We start from the raw sequence: 22061 nt of genomic DNA, 5'->3' as shown, positions 1-22061 counted from the left end.
CACTGGGACAGATCAATCTGATAAGGTGGCAGAGTTGAGAGATGCCATAGAGATATGCAGCCATTGGCCAGAAGAGAGGAGAAGCTTTCAGCTCAATACATTTCATTACCGGGCTTGATGGCTATTTCAGTAGAAGGCCTATGAATACATCAACAACATTGGCCTTTTCCTGGGGGAAATCAGACAGGAATTTCTGTGGGTAAATAAGTTCACTTCTCGCACCGTACCTCCACTTTACATAAGACAGGCATTCCATAAAAACTCAAAATTTGTGGCCGCCATCTCAATACTTAACATTTGGTTTTCTCAAAAAATCAATCTGTGCAAGTCCACAGGGCTGCATGTGAAACAGTCACTTACAGCAATCTGAAGAACATGGATTATACGGCAATATATACTCACACAAATAAAGGTACAGCAGAGGGACATTTCTGTTCTTTAAAGAACACATTTCCCAAATGTACCCTGAAGGTACAATAATGTAAGTACATTTTACAAGCAAAAAAGGTACAAATCAATTATGTATTGCTAGCAAAGGGTGTAATGTTATGTACCTTGGACCTTGGGCACCAATTCAGTGACCAGCCTCATCTTCTTCAACATGTATGTAGGTTTTTGTGAGAGTGTACAGTGTTGTAATTACATGACAATTTTGAAAACATGACAACTGTATTTGTGAGCATGTGTTGTGACGTGGCAAAATCTTCATAATGACCACTTTATTTGACTGTAGAGGTATTTCAGTATTTCGGTGGGGGGTTAAGGGTCAGTCAAAAACCCTGGACAGACGGATGTGCCAGTTCACTTAGAGCATTTGAAGATACCACCTCTGCTTATAAGTATGCCCCAGAATGTCCAGCAGGTAGACTGACTGATAAGAACAGCACACATACTGTAGACCATCAGGCTACATTTAGCCCACTGCTGTTCTGACGGTAGGCGGCTTAGCACCACCGGTTAGCTACAAAAAAAGGCTAACGAAACTGGGCTGGTAAATTATTCAGCAGCTACAAATGAAGACATCGCGAGGGCACTGGCATCCTCTTCCATCAGCGCGGTACCTGGGCAGCATTTGCATTATAGAGGGCATTCATTAGTCTGGATGTGACACATACCAGACTCCTGAAATCTCTCACGATACCAGTGAAAACATTTTTACTTCTTTCTCCCTTTAACCCTTCATTTGAAAGACATCTAGTCCTGCAGTCTCATGATGCAAATCTCAATATAAAAACAGTGATTTTACCAGCACCACAAAATGTTTACCCCCTAAGCCTAGCAAACCTAGTAAGCAGAAATGCGAAGTATTTTGCTGAAAACGACTTCATTCTGGAAACAGGTAAAGTTTTCTAATCTAACATTAATGGTACCGGACATCATTCCCCCAGGGGACTCACCTGCCTGTCGGATGAGTAGCCTATTCCCTGTGGCCAGGGCCAGCCCAATCCTTTGCCTTCAACGGCGGCTTGCTTTCTGGCTCGTTTACTTACCATATTATTTTATGTAAAGCAGAATGAAAGAAATCGAGACAAAATTGCTGGTGCTAGGACACATTCCATCCTCCAAATATCCGCAGGAAAATACGGGACAGGACGAAAGGCCGAGTAGAAAAGTACTTTCTAATAAATAATTGTGTAGGCTACACCGCAACTGTAGCACGTCCAGCGAATCAATGAGGGTGAAATGTATCAGAAATTATACTAAAACAATGACAACGTTATTTTCCTTCCTGTGATGTCACAACAATTAGGAGGCAAATGTTAATAATCTGTGGAATAGTGCTTGACGTCACAGCATGAAGTGGCAAATAAATAAATAATTAATAAAGGCGCTTTAATTAAATACTATTTATTTATTTTTAAATTAGTCAGTAATTAATTGAAAATGTAATAGTCTTGGAGAGGTAGCTTACTATTGCCATGCATTGTAGGCCAAAATTAACATTTTAAACGGCGTTTTAGCCACCGCTCCGCGGGATGAGAAATACCTCCAGAAACTCTTCGTCATTGTGATAAAGATGAATAATGTGGGAAGACAGGCAGAAAAAAACGGCGCCCGCCACATTTTACTAACCCCATTGACTTTGTTACACTTAAATCATAAAAGTTATTCAGTACTTATTCTGATACAATCTGACAGTATATTTAATGTTGCACACACCATTACAAGCACGCCTTCCATATATTGCTTGCGGCAAGCCTTCACATTTGGAAGTCACAGATTTATTTTATTTATTTTTCAAAAATGTGATTCTGCAACACATGCTGCCTAGACGAAACACATGCTGGGGGAATTTAAAAGCTCAACGCCTGTCACAGGCTTGTTGCTTGGCAACTCTTGAGATGACAGTTGGATATTTACAATGGTAAGCTTTCGGCGGCCTTTCCCATATAGCCTATGAGCTTACTTTACAATCCGCGACTAAAGGAACAAAATAATTTCAAATGCTGTTTTCACGTTTCTTGAGAACTATATATTCAATGTGTGTTTATGGGGAAATACATACATAAAATATTCTCAGTACTTTTCTCCTCCGTGTGCAATTTAAGGATTTTTTACTACTATGTTATTAATTCATTTGGCAGCCAGCCTTCCCTCTGATGACTCGCAGCATTACTCATGCAGAGAATAAATGTAGCAATACACAAACACCACTGTGAGCAGAAAAGATGACAAATATTTTAATACTTAATACTATAATTAAATATTAAGGAAACCATGAAACATCAACACAGCACTAGATTTCTTGCATAGTGCAATTCAGCATTCTAGTACAGCAATTACATGCAAAACTAAACAGAAAATGGTTGCAAACCTTTACAAAACTGGTTGAACAACAATGTACCAATATTTGTGATGTTTCAATAGAGCGAGGCTTTGTTTACTTGGCCTGTTCTCAATGGTATATTGCAGGTACTGTACTTGGGTTAATGTGATCCTGGCAGGGGCCACAGTGACAAAACTAAAACGCAGTTTCACATGGTATCCATTGCACTATGGTATCCATTGCATTGCACCATTGGTATCCAAAACCGTTGCCAGGTTCACGTATATTCCCAGTGTACCAATAGGGAAAATAAGGTGCATTTATGTGCTGTGGGTGCAGCGAGCTGCTGGAACCCTCCCCTCACTTGTCAGGCTTAGGATCACCCTTATTGCATGGTGTGCCTGACCAGTTTAACATCCTAATGTGAGACGAGTCCACCTAACCTCCAGGCATGCACCAATGGTCAGCTACATCGTGGAGATCCCATGACATTCTTCGCAATGAGTAGCGGGTTCCCCGGTGTCCTGGCTAAACTCCCAACCCTGGCTCTCTCAACCAGTCACCTAATCATCCCTTCATTCAATTGGCAAAAACATTTTTCTCTCTCTCTCCAGCTCAGCTAGCGTGTTGTGAGGGTTCTGGCACAAAATGGCAGCCGTGCATCACTCGGGTGGGTGCTACACATTGGTGGTCGTTGAGACGAGTTTCTCCCTCATCACAAGTGTCTGGAAAAGTACTATATAAATGTAATTATCTATCGGTCTATGGTTTAGATTATACATTTCAGTATAGGCAACAGTCTGAAGACAGCAAAGGGCTTTCAGAAATATTTAATACAAAATGTCAGAAGCACAGACATGAATACAAAAATGACAACCTCCAAAATGTTAAATTTCAGGAAACCTGATCATTTTATATCTCTCCATGTGGAGTGATACCGTGATGTTGAGCTTAGAAAATGTTATCTGTACAGTGGTCCAGAAAATAGACCTATAGTATCTCTAGCTTGCTTTACCTACGTTTTACCTATTATGTCTTCATGATCTATGCAAATGAATACCTCAAGTACAGGAAATCCTGAAATTTAAAACACACAGAATTAATATATATACATAACATCTCTTTTACGAAACTATGAAAACACCACAAATTGTATATTCTAGAAATACACAGGTCTGAAAATGATAGCGCAGCCATGTAGAATACGGAAAACTACGACGACAAGCTAACTGTCTATCGTCAGCCGTAGAAGTACTCTTTAGTCAAGTAACTGCAGTCTGAAAAAGTCTTACTGCTTGTGCCTCCACACACGGTATAGAAAGTTAGGCTGCGTCCCAATACTCAAAGAATTGGTGACTCTGAAAGATCCTCTCTGGAAGTACGGCGGGAGGAGAAGGGTGGAGGGAAGGAGGATGCATTTTTTGAGTACTGAAACACAACCATCGGTTTTGAATCTCCGCTCAAAAGACGGGAGTGGCTTCAAAGAAAGCCACAGGTCCAGAAAAAGACCTTGAGCTTCTTGGCCCGGTTTGACAAAAAAAACATTCATTTTTGTCTGTCACCAAAAACATGTCAGAAAAGTACTGCCCCGCTGGGGGATGTGTTTGTGAGTCAGAGACAGGAGGGTCCCGGGGCCCGGCTGGGCCCGTAGGGGCCCTACGTCCCGCGCAGGCCGATGCTGATGATGTCCATGAAGGTGGTCTCGATGCAGTAGCACAGCTGCACGTCCGGGTCGCTGCAGCCCAGCTCCCCCCCGGCCCGCTGAGGGAGCGTCTGTTTCAGCGCCCCTGCCGCCTCCTTCGGCCTCTCCTTCAGGTACTGCAGCCCTGGGGGGTCAGAGGTCACGTGAGAAGGGGACAGTTTTGGAGTGACCCTGCTTTCAAGTGGTGTCAGGTTGTTAGTTTTCTCAAAGTTGGGAATACGTCACAACTCGGCCGTCCGACTCGTTCACGTTCAGGCTTTATGGTCGGACAATTGAGGGAAAGGCGATGTGTGGGTGTGTGTTAGTACCACTCAGATTGTTTACACTCTAGGCTAGCATATTGCAGCATGCAGAACACTCTGAGGTGACATCGACGAGCTCAGCGGTCCTCACTCCTGGTCCTGGAGAGCCGCAGGGTGTGCTGGTTTTTGTTTTCGTCCTTAATATCAGCAGCTAATTCAAACCCAAGAAACCAGGTGAGGTGAGTTAACTGTAATTAACTGCGTTAATTGATCAATTATGTGCTGAGTAAAAACAAACAGCCAGCACACCCTGCTGCTCTCCAGGACCAGGTGTGAGGACAACTGGACCAGCAAACACTTCTTGCCCATTGCTGGGGGTTAAGAACGCAAATACCACAGGAGACTGAATGCTGCAGCACTTTAGTTATCAATGTCTGTATGATGTGAAATTGCCGTGGTTGACTCATGGCTTCATTGCATGAGTAGGCGAGTAGGTGACGTCACAACTCGGCCAATTCCAGCCGCATCCAAAGTCCCGATTTCACCAACTTGAACACCCGACATAATAAGGCGTTTATGTGGGCCTCTCCGCTGGGAGACCGGTTTAGACCGTAAATCCGACAGCACTTGAGAGCGGGGTGAGTCACAGCAGACTCCACACCAAGGACACTGTTCCTCTGGGGAAATTTTCCATCCTACCCTGACAGCCACCTTTGACGTTAACACGCTCCGGAGGGACCGAATTCCGTTTCCATGGCATCGCGCAGCACTCGAGTTTGGAGTATATATTTTCCCCGCTAATCTAGTTACCTCGCCGCTTTTACCGCCTTAGAAGCACACATTTTCCCAGCCGCCGGAGCAGGCTAACGGCATTACGCGGATAATAGGATGCGGAGTTGTTGACCCCGACAACTGGGAAGCGGCTGACGGCGGTAAGGGGAAATGGCGGGGGACAGTGCGGTCAGGCGCGGTCCATTATGACCGGCAGCGGTCGTGAAAACTGCAGGCCAACTGCCAACCCCGCAACAAACCCCACAGATACCTCAACAGCATCTTCCTGTAACCTAACGCTATCGTCCCTCACAGATGAAGGACGGCGAGAAGGACCCAGAGAAAACAGTACACCAAGAATACTTGACTTTAATTATTTAATTCTATTTCAAGTACTTATGCAGAAAAGGCTCTATGGAACCCAAACCTGAGAATTCAGCACAGGAGTGTGTTCCTGATTCTCAAACTGGATTTGGGGGGTTCAAAGTGAGCCTGTTTAAGCTGGGTTTGCAGTGTACCCCTTTTTAAACAGGGTCTGGTGAGCGTGTACCTGTTTAAGCAGGGTTTGGGGTGAATGTGTACCTGTGTAGTATACTTCAGGCAAGGCTCGATACAAAAACATTTTCACAGTAGAAAAATGTAGGAGCACACTAATGCATCCCAATTCCTAGTTGTGCTACTAAATTTTTTTTTCAGTGAGCACACATCAATTTTAAGAGCAAATGCTCCTGAAATGGGAGCACTGTAGAGCTACTTGATATAAACTTTCATTACACTTCAAGTACCTTACATTATTAATTTAGCTGATGCTTATATCCACAGCAACAGTTCATAGGACTAAGCAAGGGCCAATCCCCCTTGGAGCAACGTGGGGTTAAGGGCCTTGCTCCAGGGCCCAACAGCTGCACTACTGTGGCTTGTGGCTACCCTGGGGCTTGAACCACTAACCTTCCAGGTCCCAGTCAAGCACCTTCGGCACTAGGCCACAAGCTGCCCAGTATTCTGAAGTATAAAATGGTGGACTTCAGGTGTACTTCAGCATCCTATTCTTTCACACGGGCTGTCTCTCCAGCAGTGTGGGGTCGCAGGGGGACCCTGGCGGGTGTGGGATGAGCGTTTTCGGGTTCGACGCAGACTTACGGGCGATGAGCGGGTCGATGTCGCGGGCCTTGGTGGCCACGTCCGAGGCGCACACCTGCCCCACCTGCACCAGCAGGGCGGCGACGTCGTCGTACAGGGGGGGGAAGGCCTGGCAGAACGACACCAGGCAGGGCAGCGTGGGCATGAAGAAGGAGAAGCGCTTGGCCTGGGTCAGGACTGGGACAGACCAGAGAGAGCGTTCACATACACTGCGGCCAAATGGCTTCCTCTAATTCATCACTCCGACACTGCTTGTGATGCATTACGACAGGTACTCCAACACTTAGGGAAGGGATGTCCAATCTTACCCAGAAAGGGCTGGGGTTTTGGTGCAGGGCTTTAGCCCAGTAATAAGATTGCTGATTCCACTCATCAAGGTCTTGCTTAAAGATCACAATGAGTTAATTTGTTCAATCAGGGTCTTAGTGCTGGGCTGCAACAAAGACCTGCAGCCACACTGGGCCTTCTCTGATATGACAGGAGACCCCTGGCTTAGGGCCAGTTTCAGCACAGATTAAGCTTAGTCCTGGACTAAAGTGAGTATCACCGGGAGAATCTCCATTCAAAATTTAATTTAGCCTTGGACTAGGCTTAACCTGCGTCTGTGAAACTGGCCCAAATTTTTCAATAAAATGAGTAATTCTTATTGCATAAGTGGAAGCTTCTAAGACATCAGTTTCACATGACAGACAAGTCAATTTATATCCCACTACAATATAGTGAATCAACCAGGAGATGGCAGCAGAATACTGAAATGAAGGACCTCGCTGCAACTGACTGCAATTACACCTTATACAGGACCCCAATACAAACAGAGGGAGGAGAGACAGAGACATAGAGAAAGGGAGAAATAAAAGGGAGAGAAGTAGACAGAAAGAAAAACTGACATTGGCATGAGAGGGACGGGTGGAGGAGAGAGAAGGAACAGGGAGAGGATGGACAGAGAAAGCAGAGGTGGAGGAGAGAAAGGAAGAGAGAGAAGGGAGAGGGAAAGAGGAGGAGAGGATAGAGAGGGACAGCAGGGGTAGAGGAGAGAAAGGAAGAGGGAGAGAGGATAGAGAGGGACAGCAGGGGAGGAGGAAAGAAAGGAAGAGGGAGAGAGAAGGGAGAGGGAAGGAGGAGGAGAAGATGGAGAGAGACAGCAGGGGTGGAGTACCGGTCAGCAGGGTGCCCATGACGCTGATGGCCAGACGGGCCACACTGAGGGATTTGGGCAGAGCGTACTGTATGCACAGGTGTGACAGGAGCTGGATGGCAAATATCTGTGGAGTGAGAGAGAGTGAGACCTTGTTAACAAAAACTGCACAAGCAACAGCCAGGAGTCTGCAAAAAAGGCTCTGTTTATGTGGCAAGTGTTTATGCAGAAAAGGCCAAACCTGAGAATTCAGCACAGGAGTGTGTTCCTGATTCTCAAACTGTATTTGGGGGGTTCAAAGTGAGCCTGTTTAAGCTGGGTTTGCAGCGATCCTGGTAAGTGTACCCCTTTTTAAACAGAGTCTGGTGAGCGTGTACCTGTTTAAGCAGGGCTTGGGGTGAGTCAGGTGAGCGTGTACCTGTTTAAAGGTGGGTTTGGGGTGAGTGGGGTGAGTCAGGTGAGAGGTACCTGTTTCTCTAGCTGAGGCTGAGCCAGAAGCTCAGGGATGAAGTCCAGACAGATGTGGATGGAGGGTATTCCAGCCACTGTCAGAGGCAGCAGGTCCTGAGGGTAGCCCTGCAGACACACACACACACACACACACACACACACACACACACACACACACACACACACACTTACAGCTCAGAATCGGAGCAACAGACAGTTTGCAGTACTGTGACACACTAGGGAGCTCAGTTTCTGAGACAGAAACATATGGTGCACTCCTGTTAAACTCGCTGGAATTTGGTGTGGTATCCAGGGTTAGTGAACCCTTTAAGACCCTAATGAACCCTGTTCCTGGAGATCTACCGTCCTGTTGGTTTTCAATCCAAACTTAAAGTGCTAATTAGCAGAATTAGGCATGCCAAATTAGGGTTGGAGTGAAAACCTATAGGAGGGTAGACCTCTGGGAACATGATTGGGCAGGGCTTTAAGTGTAAGATCACAAACGTGTAGACTGAATACTAATGCTGATGTAACGATAACTTCTACGCTAACTGAAAGCAATCGACATCGAAAAGATAGATTTAGAATTTTGAAAAAACATTCCAAAAAACACTTCAAAGTTACTGTTACTGTAATTAATGGTAGATAATGTATCCACATAGCTCTATTCATTTACAAGGCAAGTTTAACTTCTGGTTTGACACCCTAAAGTGAATTCAGTCCAACTTAACCCCATTTAATGTAACGTAACGTAACATAACATACAGCAACATAACACAACATAACACTGTAATATAACGAAAACAACAGGCCATTGAGCCCAGCAACGCTTGCCTTGTCCTACCACCTAAGTGTACGTCATGCTTAGTCTAGTTGAAAGCTAAGCACAGTCTCAAGCGCGGTCTTGGAAAGCCCCATTTTAAGAGGCGCGGTAGATTTGGCGGTACCTGGAAGTGCACCAGTTTGGCGATGTTGGGGTCGGCGATGAACATCTGGTGCAGCAGGCAGCAGATCAGACACCGCACCTCCCTCAGGTCACTCAGCAGCCCCGCCTCCTGCTCCGCCCCCTGGGCCTGCCCCGCCCCTGCCGGCTCCGACGCCCCGCCCCGGACGCTCTTCAGCAGGCCCCCGGCCCCGCCCTCCTCCGCCGTGGGGAGACACACCTCCAGTAGGATCTGCACCGCCGCACTGTCCTGCAGACGGGGGGGGGGAGACGGAGCGGTGAGGGAGGGGGGGTGGAGACAGAGCGGTGAGGGAGGGGGGGGGTGGAGACAGAGCAGTGAGGGAGGGGGTGTGGAGACAGAGCGGTGAGGGAGGGGGTGAGGGAGGGGGGGGTGGAGACAGAGCGGTGAGGGGGGGGGGGGGTGGAGACAGAGCGGTGAGGGGGGGGTGGAGACAGAGCGGTGAGGGGGGGGGGTGGAGACAGAGCGGTGAGGGGGGGGGGTGGAGACAGAGCGGTGAGGGGGGGGGTGGAGACAGAGCGGTGAGGGAGGGGGTGAGGGAGGGGGAGGTGGAGACAGCGGTGAGGGAGGGGGTGAGGGAGGGGGGGTGGAGACAGAGCGGTGAGGGGGGGGGGGTGGAGACAGAGCGGTGAGGGAGGGGGGGGTGGAGACAGAGCGGTGAGGGGGGGGGGTGTTTCCCTGCCCCCTAGCCTTGCTACAGGGCCGCTCGACCCGGAGATTTACTATCACCCTGACGGGAGAACGGGACGCGTCAGACTCCGATCTGTTTTTAATCAAGAGGGTAAAATATTTCTGGGGCCGTCCCGACGCCTGTCTGCTCTTATACGAGGCTTCCCAAAGCCACTCCTCAGACCCCGGTCCTGCAGGCTTGAAATTCAGCCAAATGGGAGGCTGAATTTCACAGACGCTACTCTTTTACATCACTTTTAAATCCTTTAAATATTATTGTCCTTCCTATACTGTGTATTGCTTTTAATCTTTTCTTTTTATTTCCTTGCTTATTTCCTTTTCTCTCATTTCATGGAGAGCTGCAGTTGTTGTATGAAATACGCCATATAAATAAAATGTGATTGATTGATTGATTGATTGGGAGTTTCAACAGAGCAGCCCACAGCATAGTCTTCAGATACAGAAATGGCTCCAGAAACATGGTATCACAGGGAACTCCAAAGGCCATTCCCCCCCTGCTCTTTTAAATCTGACACTGGGGAAAGACTCTACCTTCCTCATATCACAGTGTTTCCAGTAACTTTAGCATTTTTTGAACATTGTATTGATTTACACAGCTAGGTATTTGCTGAAGCAATTAAGGTTCATTATCTTGCTCAGGGGTACGACGGCAGTGTCCAGGTTACAAGTCCAATTTCCTGACCTTTACACGACATTATCTTCATCTCATATGTCCTGATCCAGAGCATTTACAGCAGGGATCAGCAAATCTGGCCCTCAAATCCAAATCCTGCCCCGGTTTTCTTTTCTCCCGGGTAATTAACTTAACAACTAGTGCTTAATTACTGTTTTCACACCTGACTCCCAGGTAAATGGAGGGTGGAAAACCAGCAGTTTCTCAGCCCTCCAGGGCTGTGAGTTGATGCTCTCTGGTTTACAGTGTGAGAAAATATAGGTACAACTACAGAAGTTACAGTGTACGTGCAAAGATGGTAACAGCTTCCAAAATAGCAAGATTGCAACAGCAAGATTTCATACTATTTTACAGTAGAACCCATATTTCAGTTTCTTAATGGAAATTGTTTTATTGTTTAATACAGCAGCGACCCTGGCTGCTGCCATTACGAAAACAGAAACAGATTCTGTAACTACTTTGAAGTTTGCTCTGCACAGAATTATCTGTCCGTATCAGGAGTGAGCATCTCATTTTGGAGAATGGCTAAGTCGCACGACATTATACTTTGGGAGATCTAAATCGCATCCACTTGTATTCAAAATGTATTGGCGGCGAACTACATGTTCATTTAAAATCATTCAACAGTAACTGTATGCTGCAAACATAGTTGGCCGTGAATGTTCACGGTCTAAACGTTCACGGTCTAAACGCACGTCAGGTGTAAACGCGGTCAACGACACAGTCCCGGACACACAAGCGGTGTGGTCTCGACGCGGCGAAGGTGCTGACAGGACCGCGTACCTGCGCAGCCAGCAGGGCGTTCTTCAGCTCCTCCCTGGTCACCTCGGGGGTGTCTGGCTGCCCCGACAGGCCCAGGTTGGAGATGGTCTGGGCCTGCCGGTCGAACTCGGCCGTCTCCTTCAGGTGGGCGTTCAGGTAGGCCTTGGAGGCCAGCAGGTAGCCGTTCAGCATGTGCAGGGTGATGTCCATCAGGGGCGGACACCTGGGAGGAAGAGAAGCTATTTATAATCTACCAAATATGTTTATTTACATTCTCTATTTTACATTTAATGCCTTTCAAAATACGATACATACAGTGAGCTGCATCCTTCTTAGGACAAAAATTACAGCACTTTTTTTTTTTTTTTTTACACAGTTCCTCCATTTCATGGCACCATAATGTTTGGGACAAATGGCTTCACTTCTGTTTCTGATTAGTCAGGTGTGTTCAATCTCTTCCTTCATACAGGTGTAAGAGAACTAAGTATCTAGCTTTGATTCTAGGCTTTTGGTGGCCTTACTACCCATTCTGAAAAAGAAATTCAATATTAAAAATACAAGCATAAACAGGTATATGTTTTGTTGTAACCTACGTATATGGTGTCAATTTTGAAACATATTTTTAAATATTCCAGAACTGTGTGCTTTGGATTTTGTATTCAGCTGTATTTAATTTATTTAAAAAACTACTAGACTCCCAGCTGTTCAACATCTGCCTGTTGAGAGTGTTTGCAGACGGCTGTGCCGCACTGGAGTCCTGTCTGAGATCGCACCTGTGACAGATGGCTTCAGTCTGAGCTGCCGGGGGGGTTTGGGGGAGGAGGGCTCACCTGTAGACCCTCCGGTCGCAGCGGAGCACGATCAGCGGGTCGATCATCAGGTCGTTCTGCGTGTACCGCTGCTGTCTGGTCAGCTTGGCCGAGGGCTGCACCGCGTTCACGGTCATCACCCACAACCTGAACCACGGAGGGAGGGGAAGATGAACGCAACCGCAACGCCCGACGGACGGTGAGACCTGCGAAAACCGGCTCGGCTGTGCCCCAAACTCTTTCCGCCACCCGCCGGCTCGCTAATACAGAGTGCCTTGCTTTCCGGGGGACCCGTGACAGTAATCAATGGGGCTTTGAGAAGCCTGATACTCCAGCACTGCCAGGGAGATTTATTACACCTCCGTCCCCTATGGCCTCCCCTCCGTTCGATACCGAGGGGGATGCATTAAGCCCTGCCCAGCAGAGCTCACCTGAGCCGGGCCGTCTCCTTAAAGCAGCCTATTGACTGGACAGGTTCTGTCCCCTGCGCTATCCTTCTGTACCAGGAAGCACGGGGTCTTGCTGCCGAATGTTCTAGAGCAGAGGTGCCCACTCACGTGCCGTGGAGGGCCGAGGGTATTCAGGTTTTTCAACCAATCACTACACAAGATTATTTCACAAATTAGTTCCCTCCTCTCTAGTTGCTGGTGCGTTAATTGGTGAAGTCAGCTGGTGTCCTGATTGGTTGGAATGAAAACCTGCATACTCTCTATGGCACGTGATTTGGCACCCCTGTTCTAGAGCAATTGCTAGCACGTCAGTTCCCCAGACACCAAGCACGCAAGCTCCTATAGCAGAGGTGACCCTCTGCATTCTCCTGAAAATGTCTTTCCTATTTAAAATGAATTGCATGGGCGTTCAGAATTCTCCAGAATGAACTGTGGCATGATGTGAACTGATGGGTAAGTCCAGATCTATTCAACACACTTTTGGACCACATGGTCAAGAATCTTAATGAGATTTAGCATGCTTAGTTGGTCTTATAAGAAACCCCTTCAAAATTACACTTCTCAGATCGTTATTAAGGGAAATACTGTATGGACTAAGAAAGTTTGGCAAATTAATGTGACTCCGTGACTTTCACTTGCGATATCTACATTACTCTAGGTCATAGATAAATTGTTCTTACATCATTTTAAAGGTCCTTTCCAGCTATACATTCTTAACACTGAAAGTTTATCTGTAAATGATTCAGAGCGACGTACAAAACAGTGCAAATCAGAACCAGGGACAAGTGCGTCGAAGACCCTAGAAGAAAGTACAGTTCCAAGTCCTAGAGTGATCACACAGATAAAACTTGAACCCTTGAAGAGTAAATCAACTTTCCATGTAGCATACCATGGTTGGCAGCTAGAATACCCTGTATTTATACAATAAAAGGATTCTCTTCCATTCTCAAACGCCCGTGTTAAAGAGCTGGTTGGTAGGGAGGAGGGGGCCCCTCTCACCTGCGGGGCATGACGGTGTTGAGGACCATCCACAGCTTGTTGACCGTCTGTAGCACCCTGCGGGACACTCCCGTGTTGAGCAGAAGGCTCATGTTGGACGTCAGCGTCTCGGCGTAGGGGATGAGGTCGCCCGCCGAAAGCAGGGTCAGGTGCTCCAGGATCTGCATGAGCCGAGGGCCGCAGGAGGGAAGCGTCTGGAAGGCTGGAGAGGAGGGGGAGGGGAGGTCAGCCGACAGACCGGGACTGGCTCAACATTACAACTGTGGAGTACAGCGGTCAAGGAAGTGTTGAGTTCTATGTTCAATTCCATGGTTGGACACCATCACTACACCCTTGAACATGGTGCTTAACCTGAAATAGACTGTCTAACCACAACAACAAGGCACTTGACCTTGACTAGACTGGTTGAACACTTGTCATGTAGGACAATCATAGGAAGTGTTCAGATGTACATTTTATTGCAAGGTTGGACACCCATTACTGTACCCTTGAACAAGGTAATTGACCTGGACTAGTCTGTCTAACCACTATAGCAGTGTAGTACAGTGGTCAAGGAGGTGTTCAGTCACATATTGTGCTAGATACTATCGAGCATTTAGATAAACTAAGCATTAGGTACACTTTAGTGCTCGGAAAAGGCGAGCATTGCTGGGCTGAATTGCCTGTTCTCATCACTATGTTAAGTTATGTTCAATTTCACCTGACACCATCAGGTGAGCAAGGTACTTAATCTGAACTACTCCAGTCATTATTCAGCTATATGCATGGGTTGTATATTTTTTTTATGTATCAAATCACTATTTGTTTATATAGCATCTCTTGCGTAAGACTGCAATACAAAGCGCTTCACATCGTAAAGACAAAATATCATAAGAGACCATAAAAGACCTACAGCGCAATACTGGAAATTGTAAAAAGACAATAAAAATAAAAAAACATCAATAATAACAAGTGTACTCGTATTAAAAACATCTTGAACTTGGCTTCACACCTCAGTGGGCTTAAATTACACCCAGTCCCGGTACCTCCGCGCAAGTGCTGTGCTCAGTCATGAAGGCATCGCTTAACGCAGGCCCGATAACGTGAGCCGCCAACGCTTTCTGCCAGATGTCAGCTCAACATCTCTCTCATCTGCGATACGGGGGACCCTTTAAAGCTTACTCATCTCAGCCTGCGCGCTAAATGGCTTACGCAGGCAAAAGAAATGTGTTTAAAACCTCCCCGAAGGTCGGATTCTCATTCTGTAGTAAAAATCTCTTCACCTGAGGTTTAGATTAAATCATGTCTCCATTTCCATTATAAGGTGTCATGTTTAAGGATTTGAAAAGCCGTGCATTTTGCGCGGGGTAAAAAAAACTGGAGAAAGGGAGAGCAAGAGAGAAAATAATACATGGAGAGAGAGTGGAGAGGAGAGAGAGAGAGCGAGATATAGAGTGAGACAGTAGAGACAGAGAGGAGAGATAAACCGAGAGACTGAAAGAGATATAAACGTGGGATCATGTGATTTGTAACGCCGGCTTTTCCCCAGCTCCGGATGTTAGAGAAGGGGGGGGTTAGAGTTAGGGTTAGAGATATAAATGTGGGCTTTTCCCCAGCTCTGGGTGTTAGAGACGGGGGGGGGGGGGGGGGTTAGGGTTAGGGTTAGAGATATAAATGTGGGCTTTTCCCCAGCTCTGGGTGTTAGAGACGGGGGGGGGGGGGTTAGGGTTAGGGTTAGAGATATAAATGTGGGCTTTTCCCCAGCTCTGGGTGTTAGAGACGGGGGGGGGGTTAGGGTTAGGGTTAGAGATATAAATGTGGGCTTTTCCCCAGCTCTGGGTGTTAGAGACGGGGGGTGCGTTGGTACTGACCGTCCTGCAGCTGCTGCTGGGAGTACCTGCAGGTGGCGCTGGTGAGCAGCATCCTGCGCAGGAGGGGCAGGGTGCCAGTGATCTCCTCCTCGCTGATCCAGTCCTCCACCATGCACAGGTGGGGGTAGTTGGTGGCCAGGAGGCGCAGCAGGGCAGAGTGCAGGCCTGGGGAGGTAGAGCTACGTGTGAGGTGAGGGAGGTGGAGGTGGGGGTAAGGGTGAGGTAGGGGAGGTAGAGCTAAGTGTGAGGTAGGGGAGGTGGAGGTGGGGGTAAGGGTGAGGTAGGGGAGGTAGAGCTACGTGTGAGGTAGGGGAGGTGGAGGTGGGGGTGGGGGTAAGGGTGAGGTATGGGACGTAGAGCTAAGTGTGAGGTAGGGGAGGTGGAGGTGGGGGTAAGAGTGAGGTGGGGTGGAGGTAGAGGGGACAGGTACAGAGAGCAAATGGGGCATTTCAGTGCAAACACACCTCACTAAGTGATGGAAGAACGAGACCTTCCTGAAAGCAACAACAATAGACGGGGCTTCCGTACCCTTCAATCGAGTCCCTCATTTGAGCCACTGTGCTTCGCTGTGGGGAGCAATGCCTTTGAATTGGCCATAACAAGTAAGTGATTGACAGCTTGATAGAGCTGTGCCCATTATGAAGCTCATGATGACTCACTTGCTCATCATTACAGATCACACCAACTCCTCCCCTGGCTTCCCCTACAGCTAGCTCCCAGAGCCCCAAACAGACACCACACACATTATGTACCACCTGTCCTCCCTCCATCTTAAAACGCAGAGAATAATGTCACAGTGCTCTGTTAGTGTGGAGGTGTTGTTGCTTATTTTTATGTTGTCATTTAGACTTCCTGACAGCATGTAATTCCTTCTTTAGTGTTTTTATAGTGTACTGTACACGTTTTTGGGTTCTACTGTAGATGTTTATTTGTCATTTCTTTGCACAAATCGGAAACAGCTGAGAAGCCAACTGTCCAATTACTTTTGGTCCCCAAAAATTGGGGGGGGGGTGAGAGTGGGGGAAGAGGAGGGTTGAGAGTAGGGGAAGAGGAGGAGTTAAAGCAGGGGAAGAGGAGGGTTGAGAGTGGGGGAAGAGGAGGGTTGAGAGTAGGGGAAGAAGAGGGTTGAGAGTAGGGGGAGAGGAGGGTTGAGAGTAAGAGGAGGGTTGAGGGTGGGGGAAGAGGAGGGCTGAGAGGAGGGTTGAGAGTAGGAGGAGGGTTGAGAGTAGGGGGAGAGGAGGGTTGAGAGTAGGGGGAGAGGAGGGTTGAGAGGAGGGGGAGAGTAGGGTTGAGAGTAGGGGGAGGCTTGACTCCTACCCCCGAGCTCCTGCTGAAGGCCCTGGGCCTGGCGGATCAGGTACTTGATGGGGATCTGGTCCATGAGCGTGGCGGAGTAGGACTTGGGCTTCCTCTGCATCAGGGCTGGAACGACACGGAGAAGCAGACGCGAGACTCAAAGACTCTCCCAGGACAAATCTCAGGGCATTTCCAGGACTTTTCAAAGCTGCTCCTCACACAAACCAATCAATCGAGACGACGGGCGCATTTTGGAAAGCAGAACATTGATGTCATTGTATTCACAGCTACGGAAGGAGAGGAGCCAGCGGAACGCGTTCCAGCTCTGCGTGCCAAACCCAAGCGCTCTCACAGGGCTGAAATCCACCCATTAGCTCACATCTTGTCTGTTTTATTTTTGTCAACCAAAAATGACGCTAATTACTAAGTAGAAAACACAAAACAGTTTAATGTGCTCGCATAATGGATACAACCTGAATTCATGAATACTTGTTTAAACCTGGTTCTAAGGACTTTACAAATAATTGCAAAAGTGGGTAATTAGGAAGCGAAGCAATAAATAAAACATGCTTTTGCAGGTATAGTGCCTGCATTGAGATGCTTTATTTAAGGTAATATTTATTTAAATGAAAGAAAAACATAATTAGAAGTCAAGCACAGGTAAGAGTGCATGGCAGTGTCCAGGTCACACAAACAGGGAACATGGGCCTTAAACCCCACCCCCTCCTCTCTGTAGCAACTCACTACTGTACCAACACGTGTCTATACCCCTGTATGTGAAAAGGAATATGGCTGGTGACAAATATCAGATAAATCTGACAAGAATGTATAATCAAATCGAGATAAACCTAATCTAATGTAACATAATCTAATCTAATCTAACATCTGCACTTCTCTCAGATGTAACTGTGCACTGTGTGTTCCAAGCAGAGCCATTCTTCACACTGGAGCTGCTTCATTAGATAGGCTGAACCCTCGTTTCCCCCAGAGGTGTAAACCGCTTCGACAAACGTGACAATTTGGGGACGTCCGAAGACAAACACGAGTCGATGTGACTAATGGAGGAAGGGCTTTGTGCGCCTGCCAGCTGCCGTTTCACACAGCCCTGCTGTTGGCTTCTGCTGCAGGATGGTGTCGTGCTACAGGGCTGTTTGATTCGCCGTCTGATTCCCTGCAGAGGCCGGCTGATGGGCTTCACGCAGGTGACAGGGACTGTAGAGGCGGGCCAATACGAATGAGCGGGAACACAGAGCCAATCACGGGCTGCTTTCCTGTTGCAGTCACCAGTGATGGAACGGATGCTACCACTCGGAGGTGCGGGGGTGGTCCATCTGAAGACACCCCTCTCGCCCCAAATCAAACGGTATGAACTCCAGCAACTCTGGTGAAGGAGGAGACTAAATAAAGGCAAGAGTTATGTATTTATTGAATTTATTTGAATCAGATTAATACCATTTCTGTAAATGTGCCAGTTAGGCAAGAGGGCCAATTCTCAATTGTAGTCCCTGGGCTACATGTTTTGGCAGTGGGAGGAAACCCACGCAAACATGGGGAGAAAATGCAAAATCTGTGACCTCGCCAGGACTTGAACCCAGAACCTCCTTCTTGCGAGACAACAGTGCTAGCCACTGCACCACCGTGACACCCGATAAGATGAGCTGAATAAAGATTTTAAATAAAAATAGGAGTGATGTACAAACCCAGTGCTTTAGTGTTGACCAGAAGAGCCTCCTCATAGGACAGGATGTAGTAGAGAACGAGCAGCTGGGTTGTGATGCTGTACTGTGGCCGCCCACGACCGCTGTCCCCCTGTGACACAACGTCAAAGGTCAGAGGTTAAAGTACTGCAGTATTACAGGAGCCAATGGGCAGTAAAATATAACAGTCTCCTGTGGGACTACCAATGCAGACATTAAGACAAAGTAGAATATTAATGTTGGTTACAGTGATTAATATACTCAAAGGTTGGAAGTGTCCAATTATAAGGTTTCTGGTAAATGGCACTCGACCTTAAGTTTAATTAACCTGTTTGAGCGACAGTCAATATTTTAAAAATATATGTTTATATATAAATTCTTCACTTTTCAATTTGCCATTGAAGTGAATAATGTCACATTTACAAACATACAATTTCATTATAAACAAAACCTAAAGGAAAACCAAAGCAAAAGGCTTTTCCACATTTAAGGTAATCGATAACATCATTTATACAACAGTACCCATAAATATGTTTGCATTTCCCACATATAAACAGAATAAATATTAGAAAGTAAAGCGCAGGGACAGTGTCAATGTTTCTCTCTGTAGACCACAGGTGTCAACTCCAGTCCTGGAGGGCCGCAGTGTGCTGGTTCCGGGTTGTTCTCAGCACCCGTGGTTCATTCAAGCCATTGATTGGCTAAAGAATCCACATATCTCTTCCTCAAGGCCTCAAATGGCAGCTGATTGAAAGGAACCACAAGAACCTGCAGGCACCGCGGCCCCCGGGGAGGGCAGACCGACACCCCTGCCCCGGAGGAACCCGGAGCGTACCCCCGTCAGGCCCTGGAAGACGTTGAGGATCTCCTGCTCGGTGATGGGCTGGTTGGTGGCCTCGGGGTTGGCCTTGGAGGCGGGGGTGAGGATGGAGTTGATGTAGACGTCGATGAGGGGCAGCAGCTGAGTGTGCAGGGGGGTGGTGGTTTCGCACAGCTGTCTGAAGATCCAGTCCTGCGGGGATGTCCGTCAGGAAGGACACTCATCAGAGAGGACACTCATCAGAACGACAACAGTGTGTGTGTGACAGCCCACATTACACTCATCCAACGCAGTGGTTGAGAGCATGGGTAACCCTGGCCCTTCCACCATGGGTCCCTAACCCTGGCCCTTACACCATGGGTCTCTAACCCTGGCCCTGATACCATGGGCCCCTAATCCTGGCCCTTACACCATGGGCCCCTAACCCTGGTCTTTACACCATGGGCCCAAACCACCATGGGCCTCTAACCAGCATGGATCCCTAACCGACAGGGGTTACAGTGGTGCCCAACCTTGTTTCTGGAGATTGTCCTGTAGGTTTTCACTCCAACCCTAATTTAGCACAACTGATTAGCAGATCTCTAGCTGTTCAATGGGAAACACAAGCTGAATTTCTAGAAACACTGATAAACTCCACATTACCCCAAATCCTGTTTATCCCGTTTACATTTATGAACATGACAGCTAATAATTATAAATGCCTACCGCTGTCTACCTCTCCGCACTAAACACTCAGAAATACACAGTCTGGTTCACAGGTGCAGGTGCGTGGGTTATGACATCACGGGGCCTACCTTGATGGACACTTTGTGCTTGGTGAAGGCTCGGCTCCTCAGCAGCTGGTAGATGCAGTGGATGGGCAGGAAGCCGCTAATGTTAGCGCTCAGGCTGTTGGTCACGGCGACCCTCACCGCGTGCGCGGTGACCACCTGCAGCACAAGAGACAGAGCGGCGGTAACTTTATGAGGGAACGATCAACCCGCAAGGTTGGGGGTTCAATCCCTGGTGTTGCCACAATAAAAACACAAAAAATCTGCAGAGCTGTGGGGCCTGTGAGCAAGGCCGTTTACCCAACATTCCTCCAGGGAGGTTTGTCAACCTGCTTAGTCTAATCAACTGTAAGTCACTTTGGATAAAAGCTTTAGCTAAAAAAAATATGTTATGATGATGTGATGGTCAGAGACCTTACTATTATCACTGTGAAAACATCTACAACAGGGACCATCAAACAGTCCACAGACCTCAAGGACCTAGAACTGCTGGTTTTCCACCCTCTCTTTACCTGAGAGTCAGGTGTGAAGACAGTCTGGCCAATCAGTAGCACTAATTTTGGACCAGAGAACCAGATCTCTGGTCTACAAGGTCAGTCAAGTAAGGCTTTTTTGGATGTTCCAAGCACTCATCAGATAAATTACATGAATTAAATGTTATCAAAAAAACTCATAGAATCATCTGACATACAACAATAATCTAATTAAAACATTAATTTAAAAAAAAAGATAAAAGATATTGTAATATACTGCAAAAAAAGCCTGTTAAGTGTTTTAGTCTTGTAATGAGACTTTCTTCTCTCAAGAAGAAAAAATTAACATTATTAAAATTAAAATAATTAACAAAATTAAAATTGGAAAATGAATAAAACTCTCTTTGGCCATATTTTTATATATTTTTCCTTTTTAATAGTAATATAGTAATAGAAAAAAGATTAAGTTTAAATATAAGACTCGAATTATTGACTTATTTTTTGCTTTTTGCAGTGTATGTTATGTGATTGAGAGAAATGGATTCAGTTGCAGTACCTGCTCGGTGAAGATCTCCTGGGTGAAAATGGTCTTCATCTTGCTGAGGGAGCTGGGCTTAATGGCGATCTGCGCAAGAGTAATTTTATCTGTGAGGAGTTCATCGCGGTGCGGTGTGTTAAACCGCTGAGGGGAGAAAGTACCCTGAAGGAGCATGAATATTTTGGGTCCTGCACCTCCCCCGTTACTCTGGAGGGCGAGGCCAGCCGGCGTGAAAGGCCACGCCGACGCGCCGCACACAGAGAATTACAGTCACAGCAGGCTGTGCTTATCCAAGCCTTCCCTCAGTGCGAAAGGCTCTCAGCTAAATCATCATTACAAACAGCAGCGCTGCTCTCTTAGTGCAGACAGGGGGGAGAGACACAGGATGCAACCAGACAGACGACCTTCCCCACAGACATGGACATGGGACTGTGTGTGTCTGTGTGTGTGCATGTGTGTCTGTGTGAGTGTGTGTGTGTGTGTGTGTGTGTCTGTGTGAGTGTGTGTGTGTGTGTGCATGTGTGTCTGTGTGAGTGTGTGTGTGTGTCTGTGTGTGTGCATGTGTGTCTGTGTGAGTGTGAGTGTGTGTGCATGTGTGTGCATGTGTGTGCATGTGTGTGCATGTGTGTGCATGTGTGTCTGTGTGAGTGTGTGTGTGTGCATGTGTGTCTGTGTGAGTGTGTGCGTGCATGTGTATGTGAGTATGTGTGTGTGTGTGTGTGTGTGTGTGTGTGTGTGAGTATGTGTGTGTGTGTGTGTGTGTGTGTGTGCGTGCGTGCGTGCGTGCGTGCGTGTTGAGCACGCAGCAGCAGACTGGCGGTTGCTATTCTCAGACGGCGTATCGATCGCGGCCTCACCTTCATCCCCAAAGTGGAGCAGACCAACTCGATGATGGCGCTGAGCTGGTTGCTATGGAAGTACATGGCAACCAATAAGAGCATCTCTCCGAAGGAAGCGGAGACGCCCGCGGCACTGGGGTAGAGCAGAAGACAGAGGAGAGGGATTTATGCGCCGCTAATAATGCCTCCTCAGCACAGACAGACAGGGAGGGGGGGGGGGGTCTTTA

At 47.3% G+C, this 22061-nt stretch overlaps 1 protein-coding gene across 1 annotated transcript in view; it reads right to left on the bottom strand.

Annotated features, from left to right (window-relative positions):
• Positions 1 to 3581: 3581 nt before the first annotated feature.
• The window catches only part of ints2 (integrator complex subunit 2), a 34079-nt gene continuing 15599 nt past the window's right edge, over positions 3582 to 22061 (bottom strand). Inside the window, exons 11-25 of the mRNA XM_061248383.1 lie at positions 21853 to 21967; positions 21014 to 21082; positions 20009 to 20143; positions 19230 to 19406; positions 18398 to 18506; positions 16719 to 16823; positions 15402 to 15566; positions 13552 to 13753; positions 12125 to 12250; positions 11316 to 11517; positions 9155 to 9400; positions 8226 to 8333; positions 7779 to 7884; positions 6623 to 6799; positions 3582 to 4593 (exon numbers count right to left, since the gene is read on the bottom strand). Coding sequence (XP_061104367.1) covers positions 4424 to 4593; positions 6623 to 6799; positions 7779 to 7884; positions 8226 to 8333; positions 9155 to 9400; positions 11316 to 11517; positions 12125 to 12250; positions 13552 to 13753; positions 15402 to 15566; positions 16719 to 16823; positions 18398 to 18506; positions 19230 to 19406; positions 20009 to 20143; positions 21014 to 21082; positions 21853 to 21967 — 2212 coding nt within the window. The 3' untranslated portion in view covers positions 3582 to 4423. The remainder of the gene's footprint in view (positions 4594 to 6622; positions 6800 to 7778; positions 7885 to 8225; positions 8334 to 9154; positions 9401 to 11315; positions 11518 to 12124; positions 12251 to 13551; positions 13754 to 15401; positions 15567 to 16718; positions 16824 to 18397; positions 18507 to 19229; positions 19407 to 20008; positions 20144 to 21013; positions 21083 to 21852; positions 21968 to 22061) is intronic.

Source organism: Conger conger, chromosome 7, assembly GCF_963514075.1.
Source record: "Conger conger chromosome 7, fConCon1.1, whole genome shotgun sequence".
NCBI classification, from domain to species: domain Eukaryota; kingdom Metazoa; phylum Chordata; class Actinopteri; order Anguilliformes; family Congridae; genus Conger; species Conger conger.
This window is presented reverse-complemented; position numbering and strand designations above follow the sequence as displayed.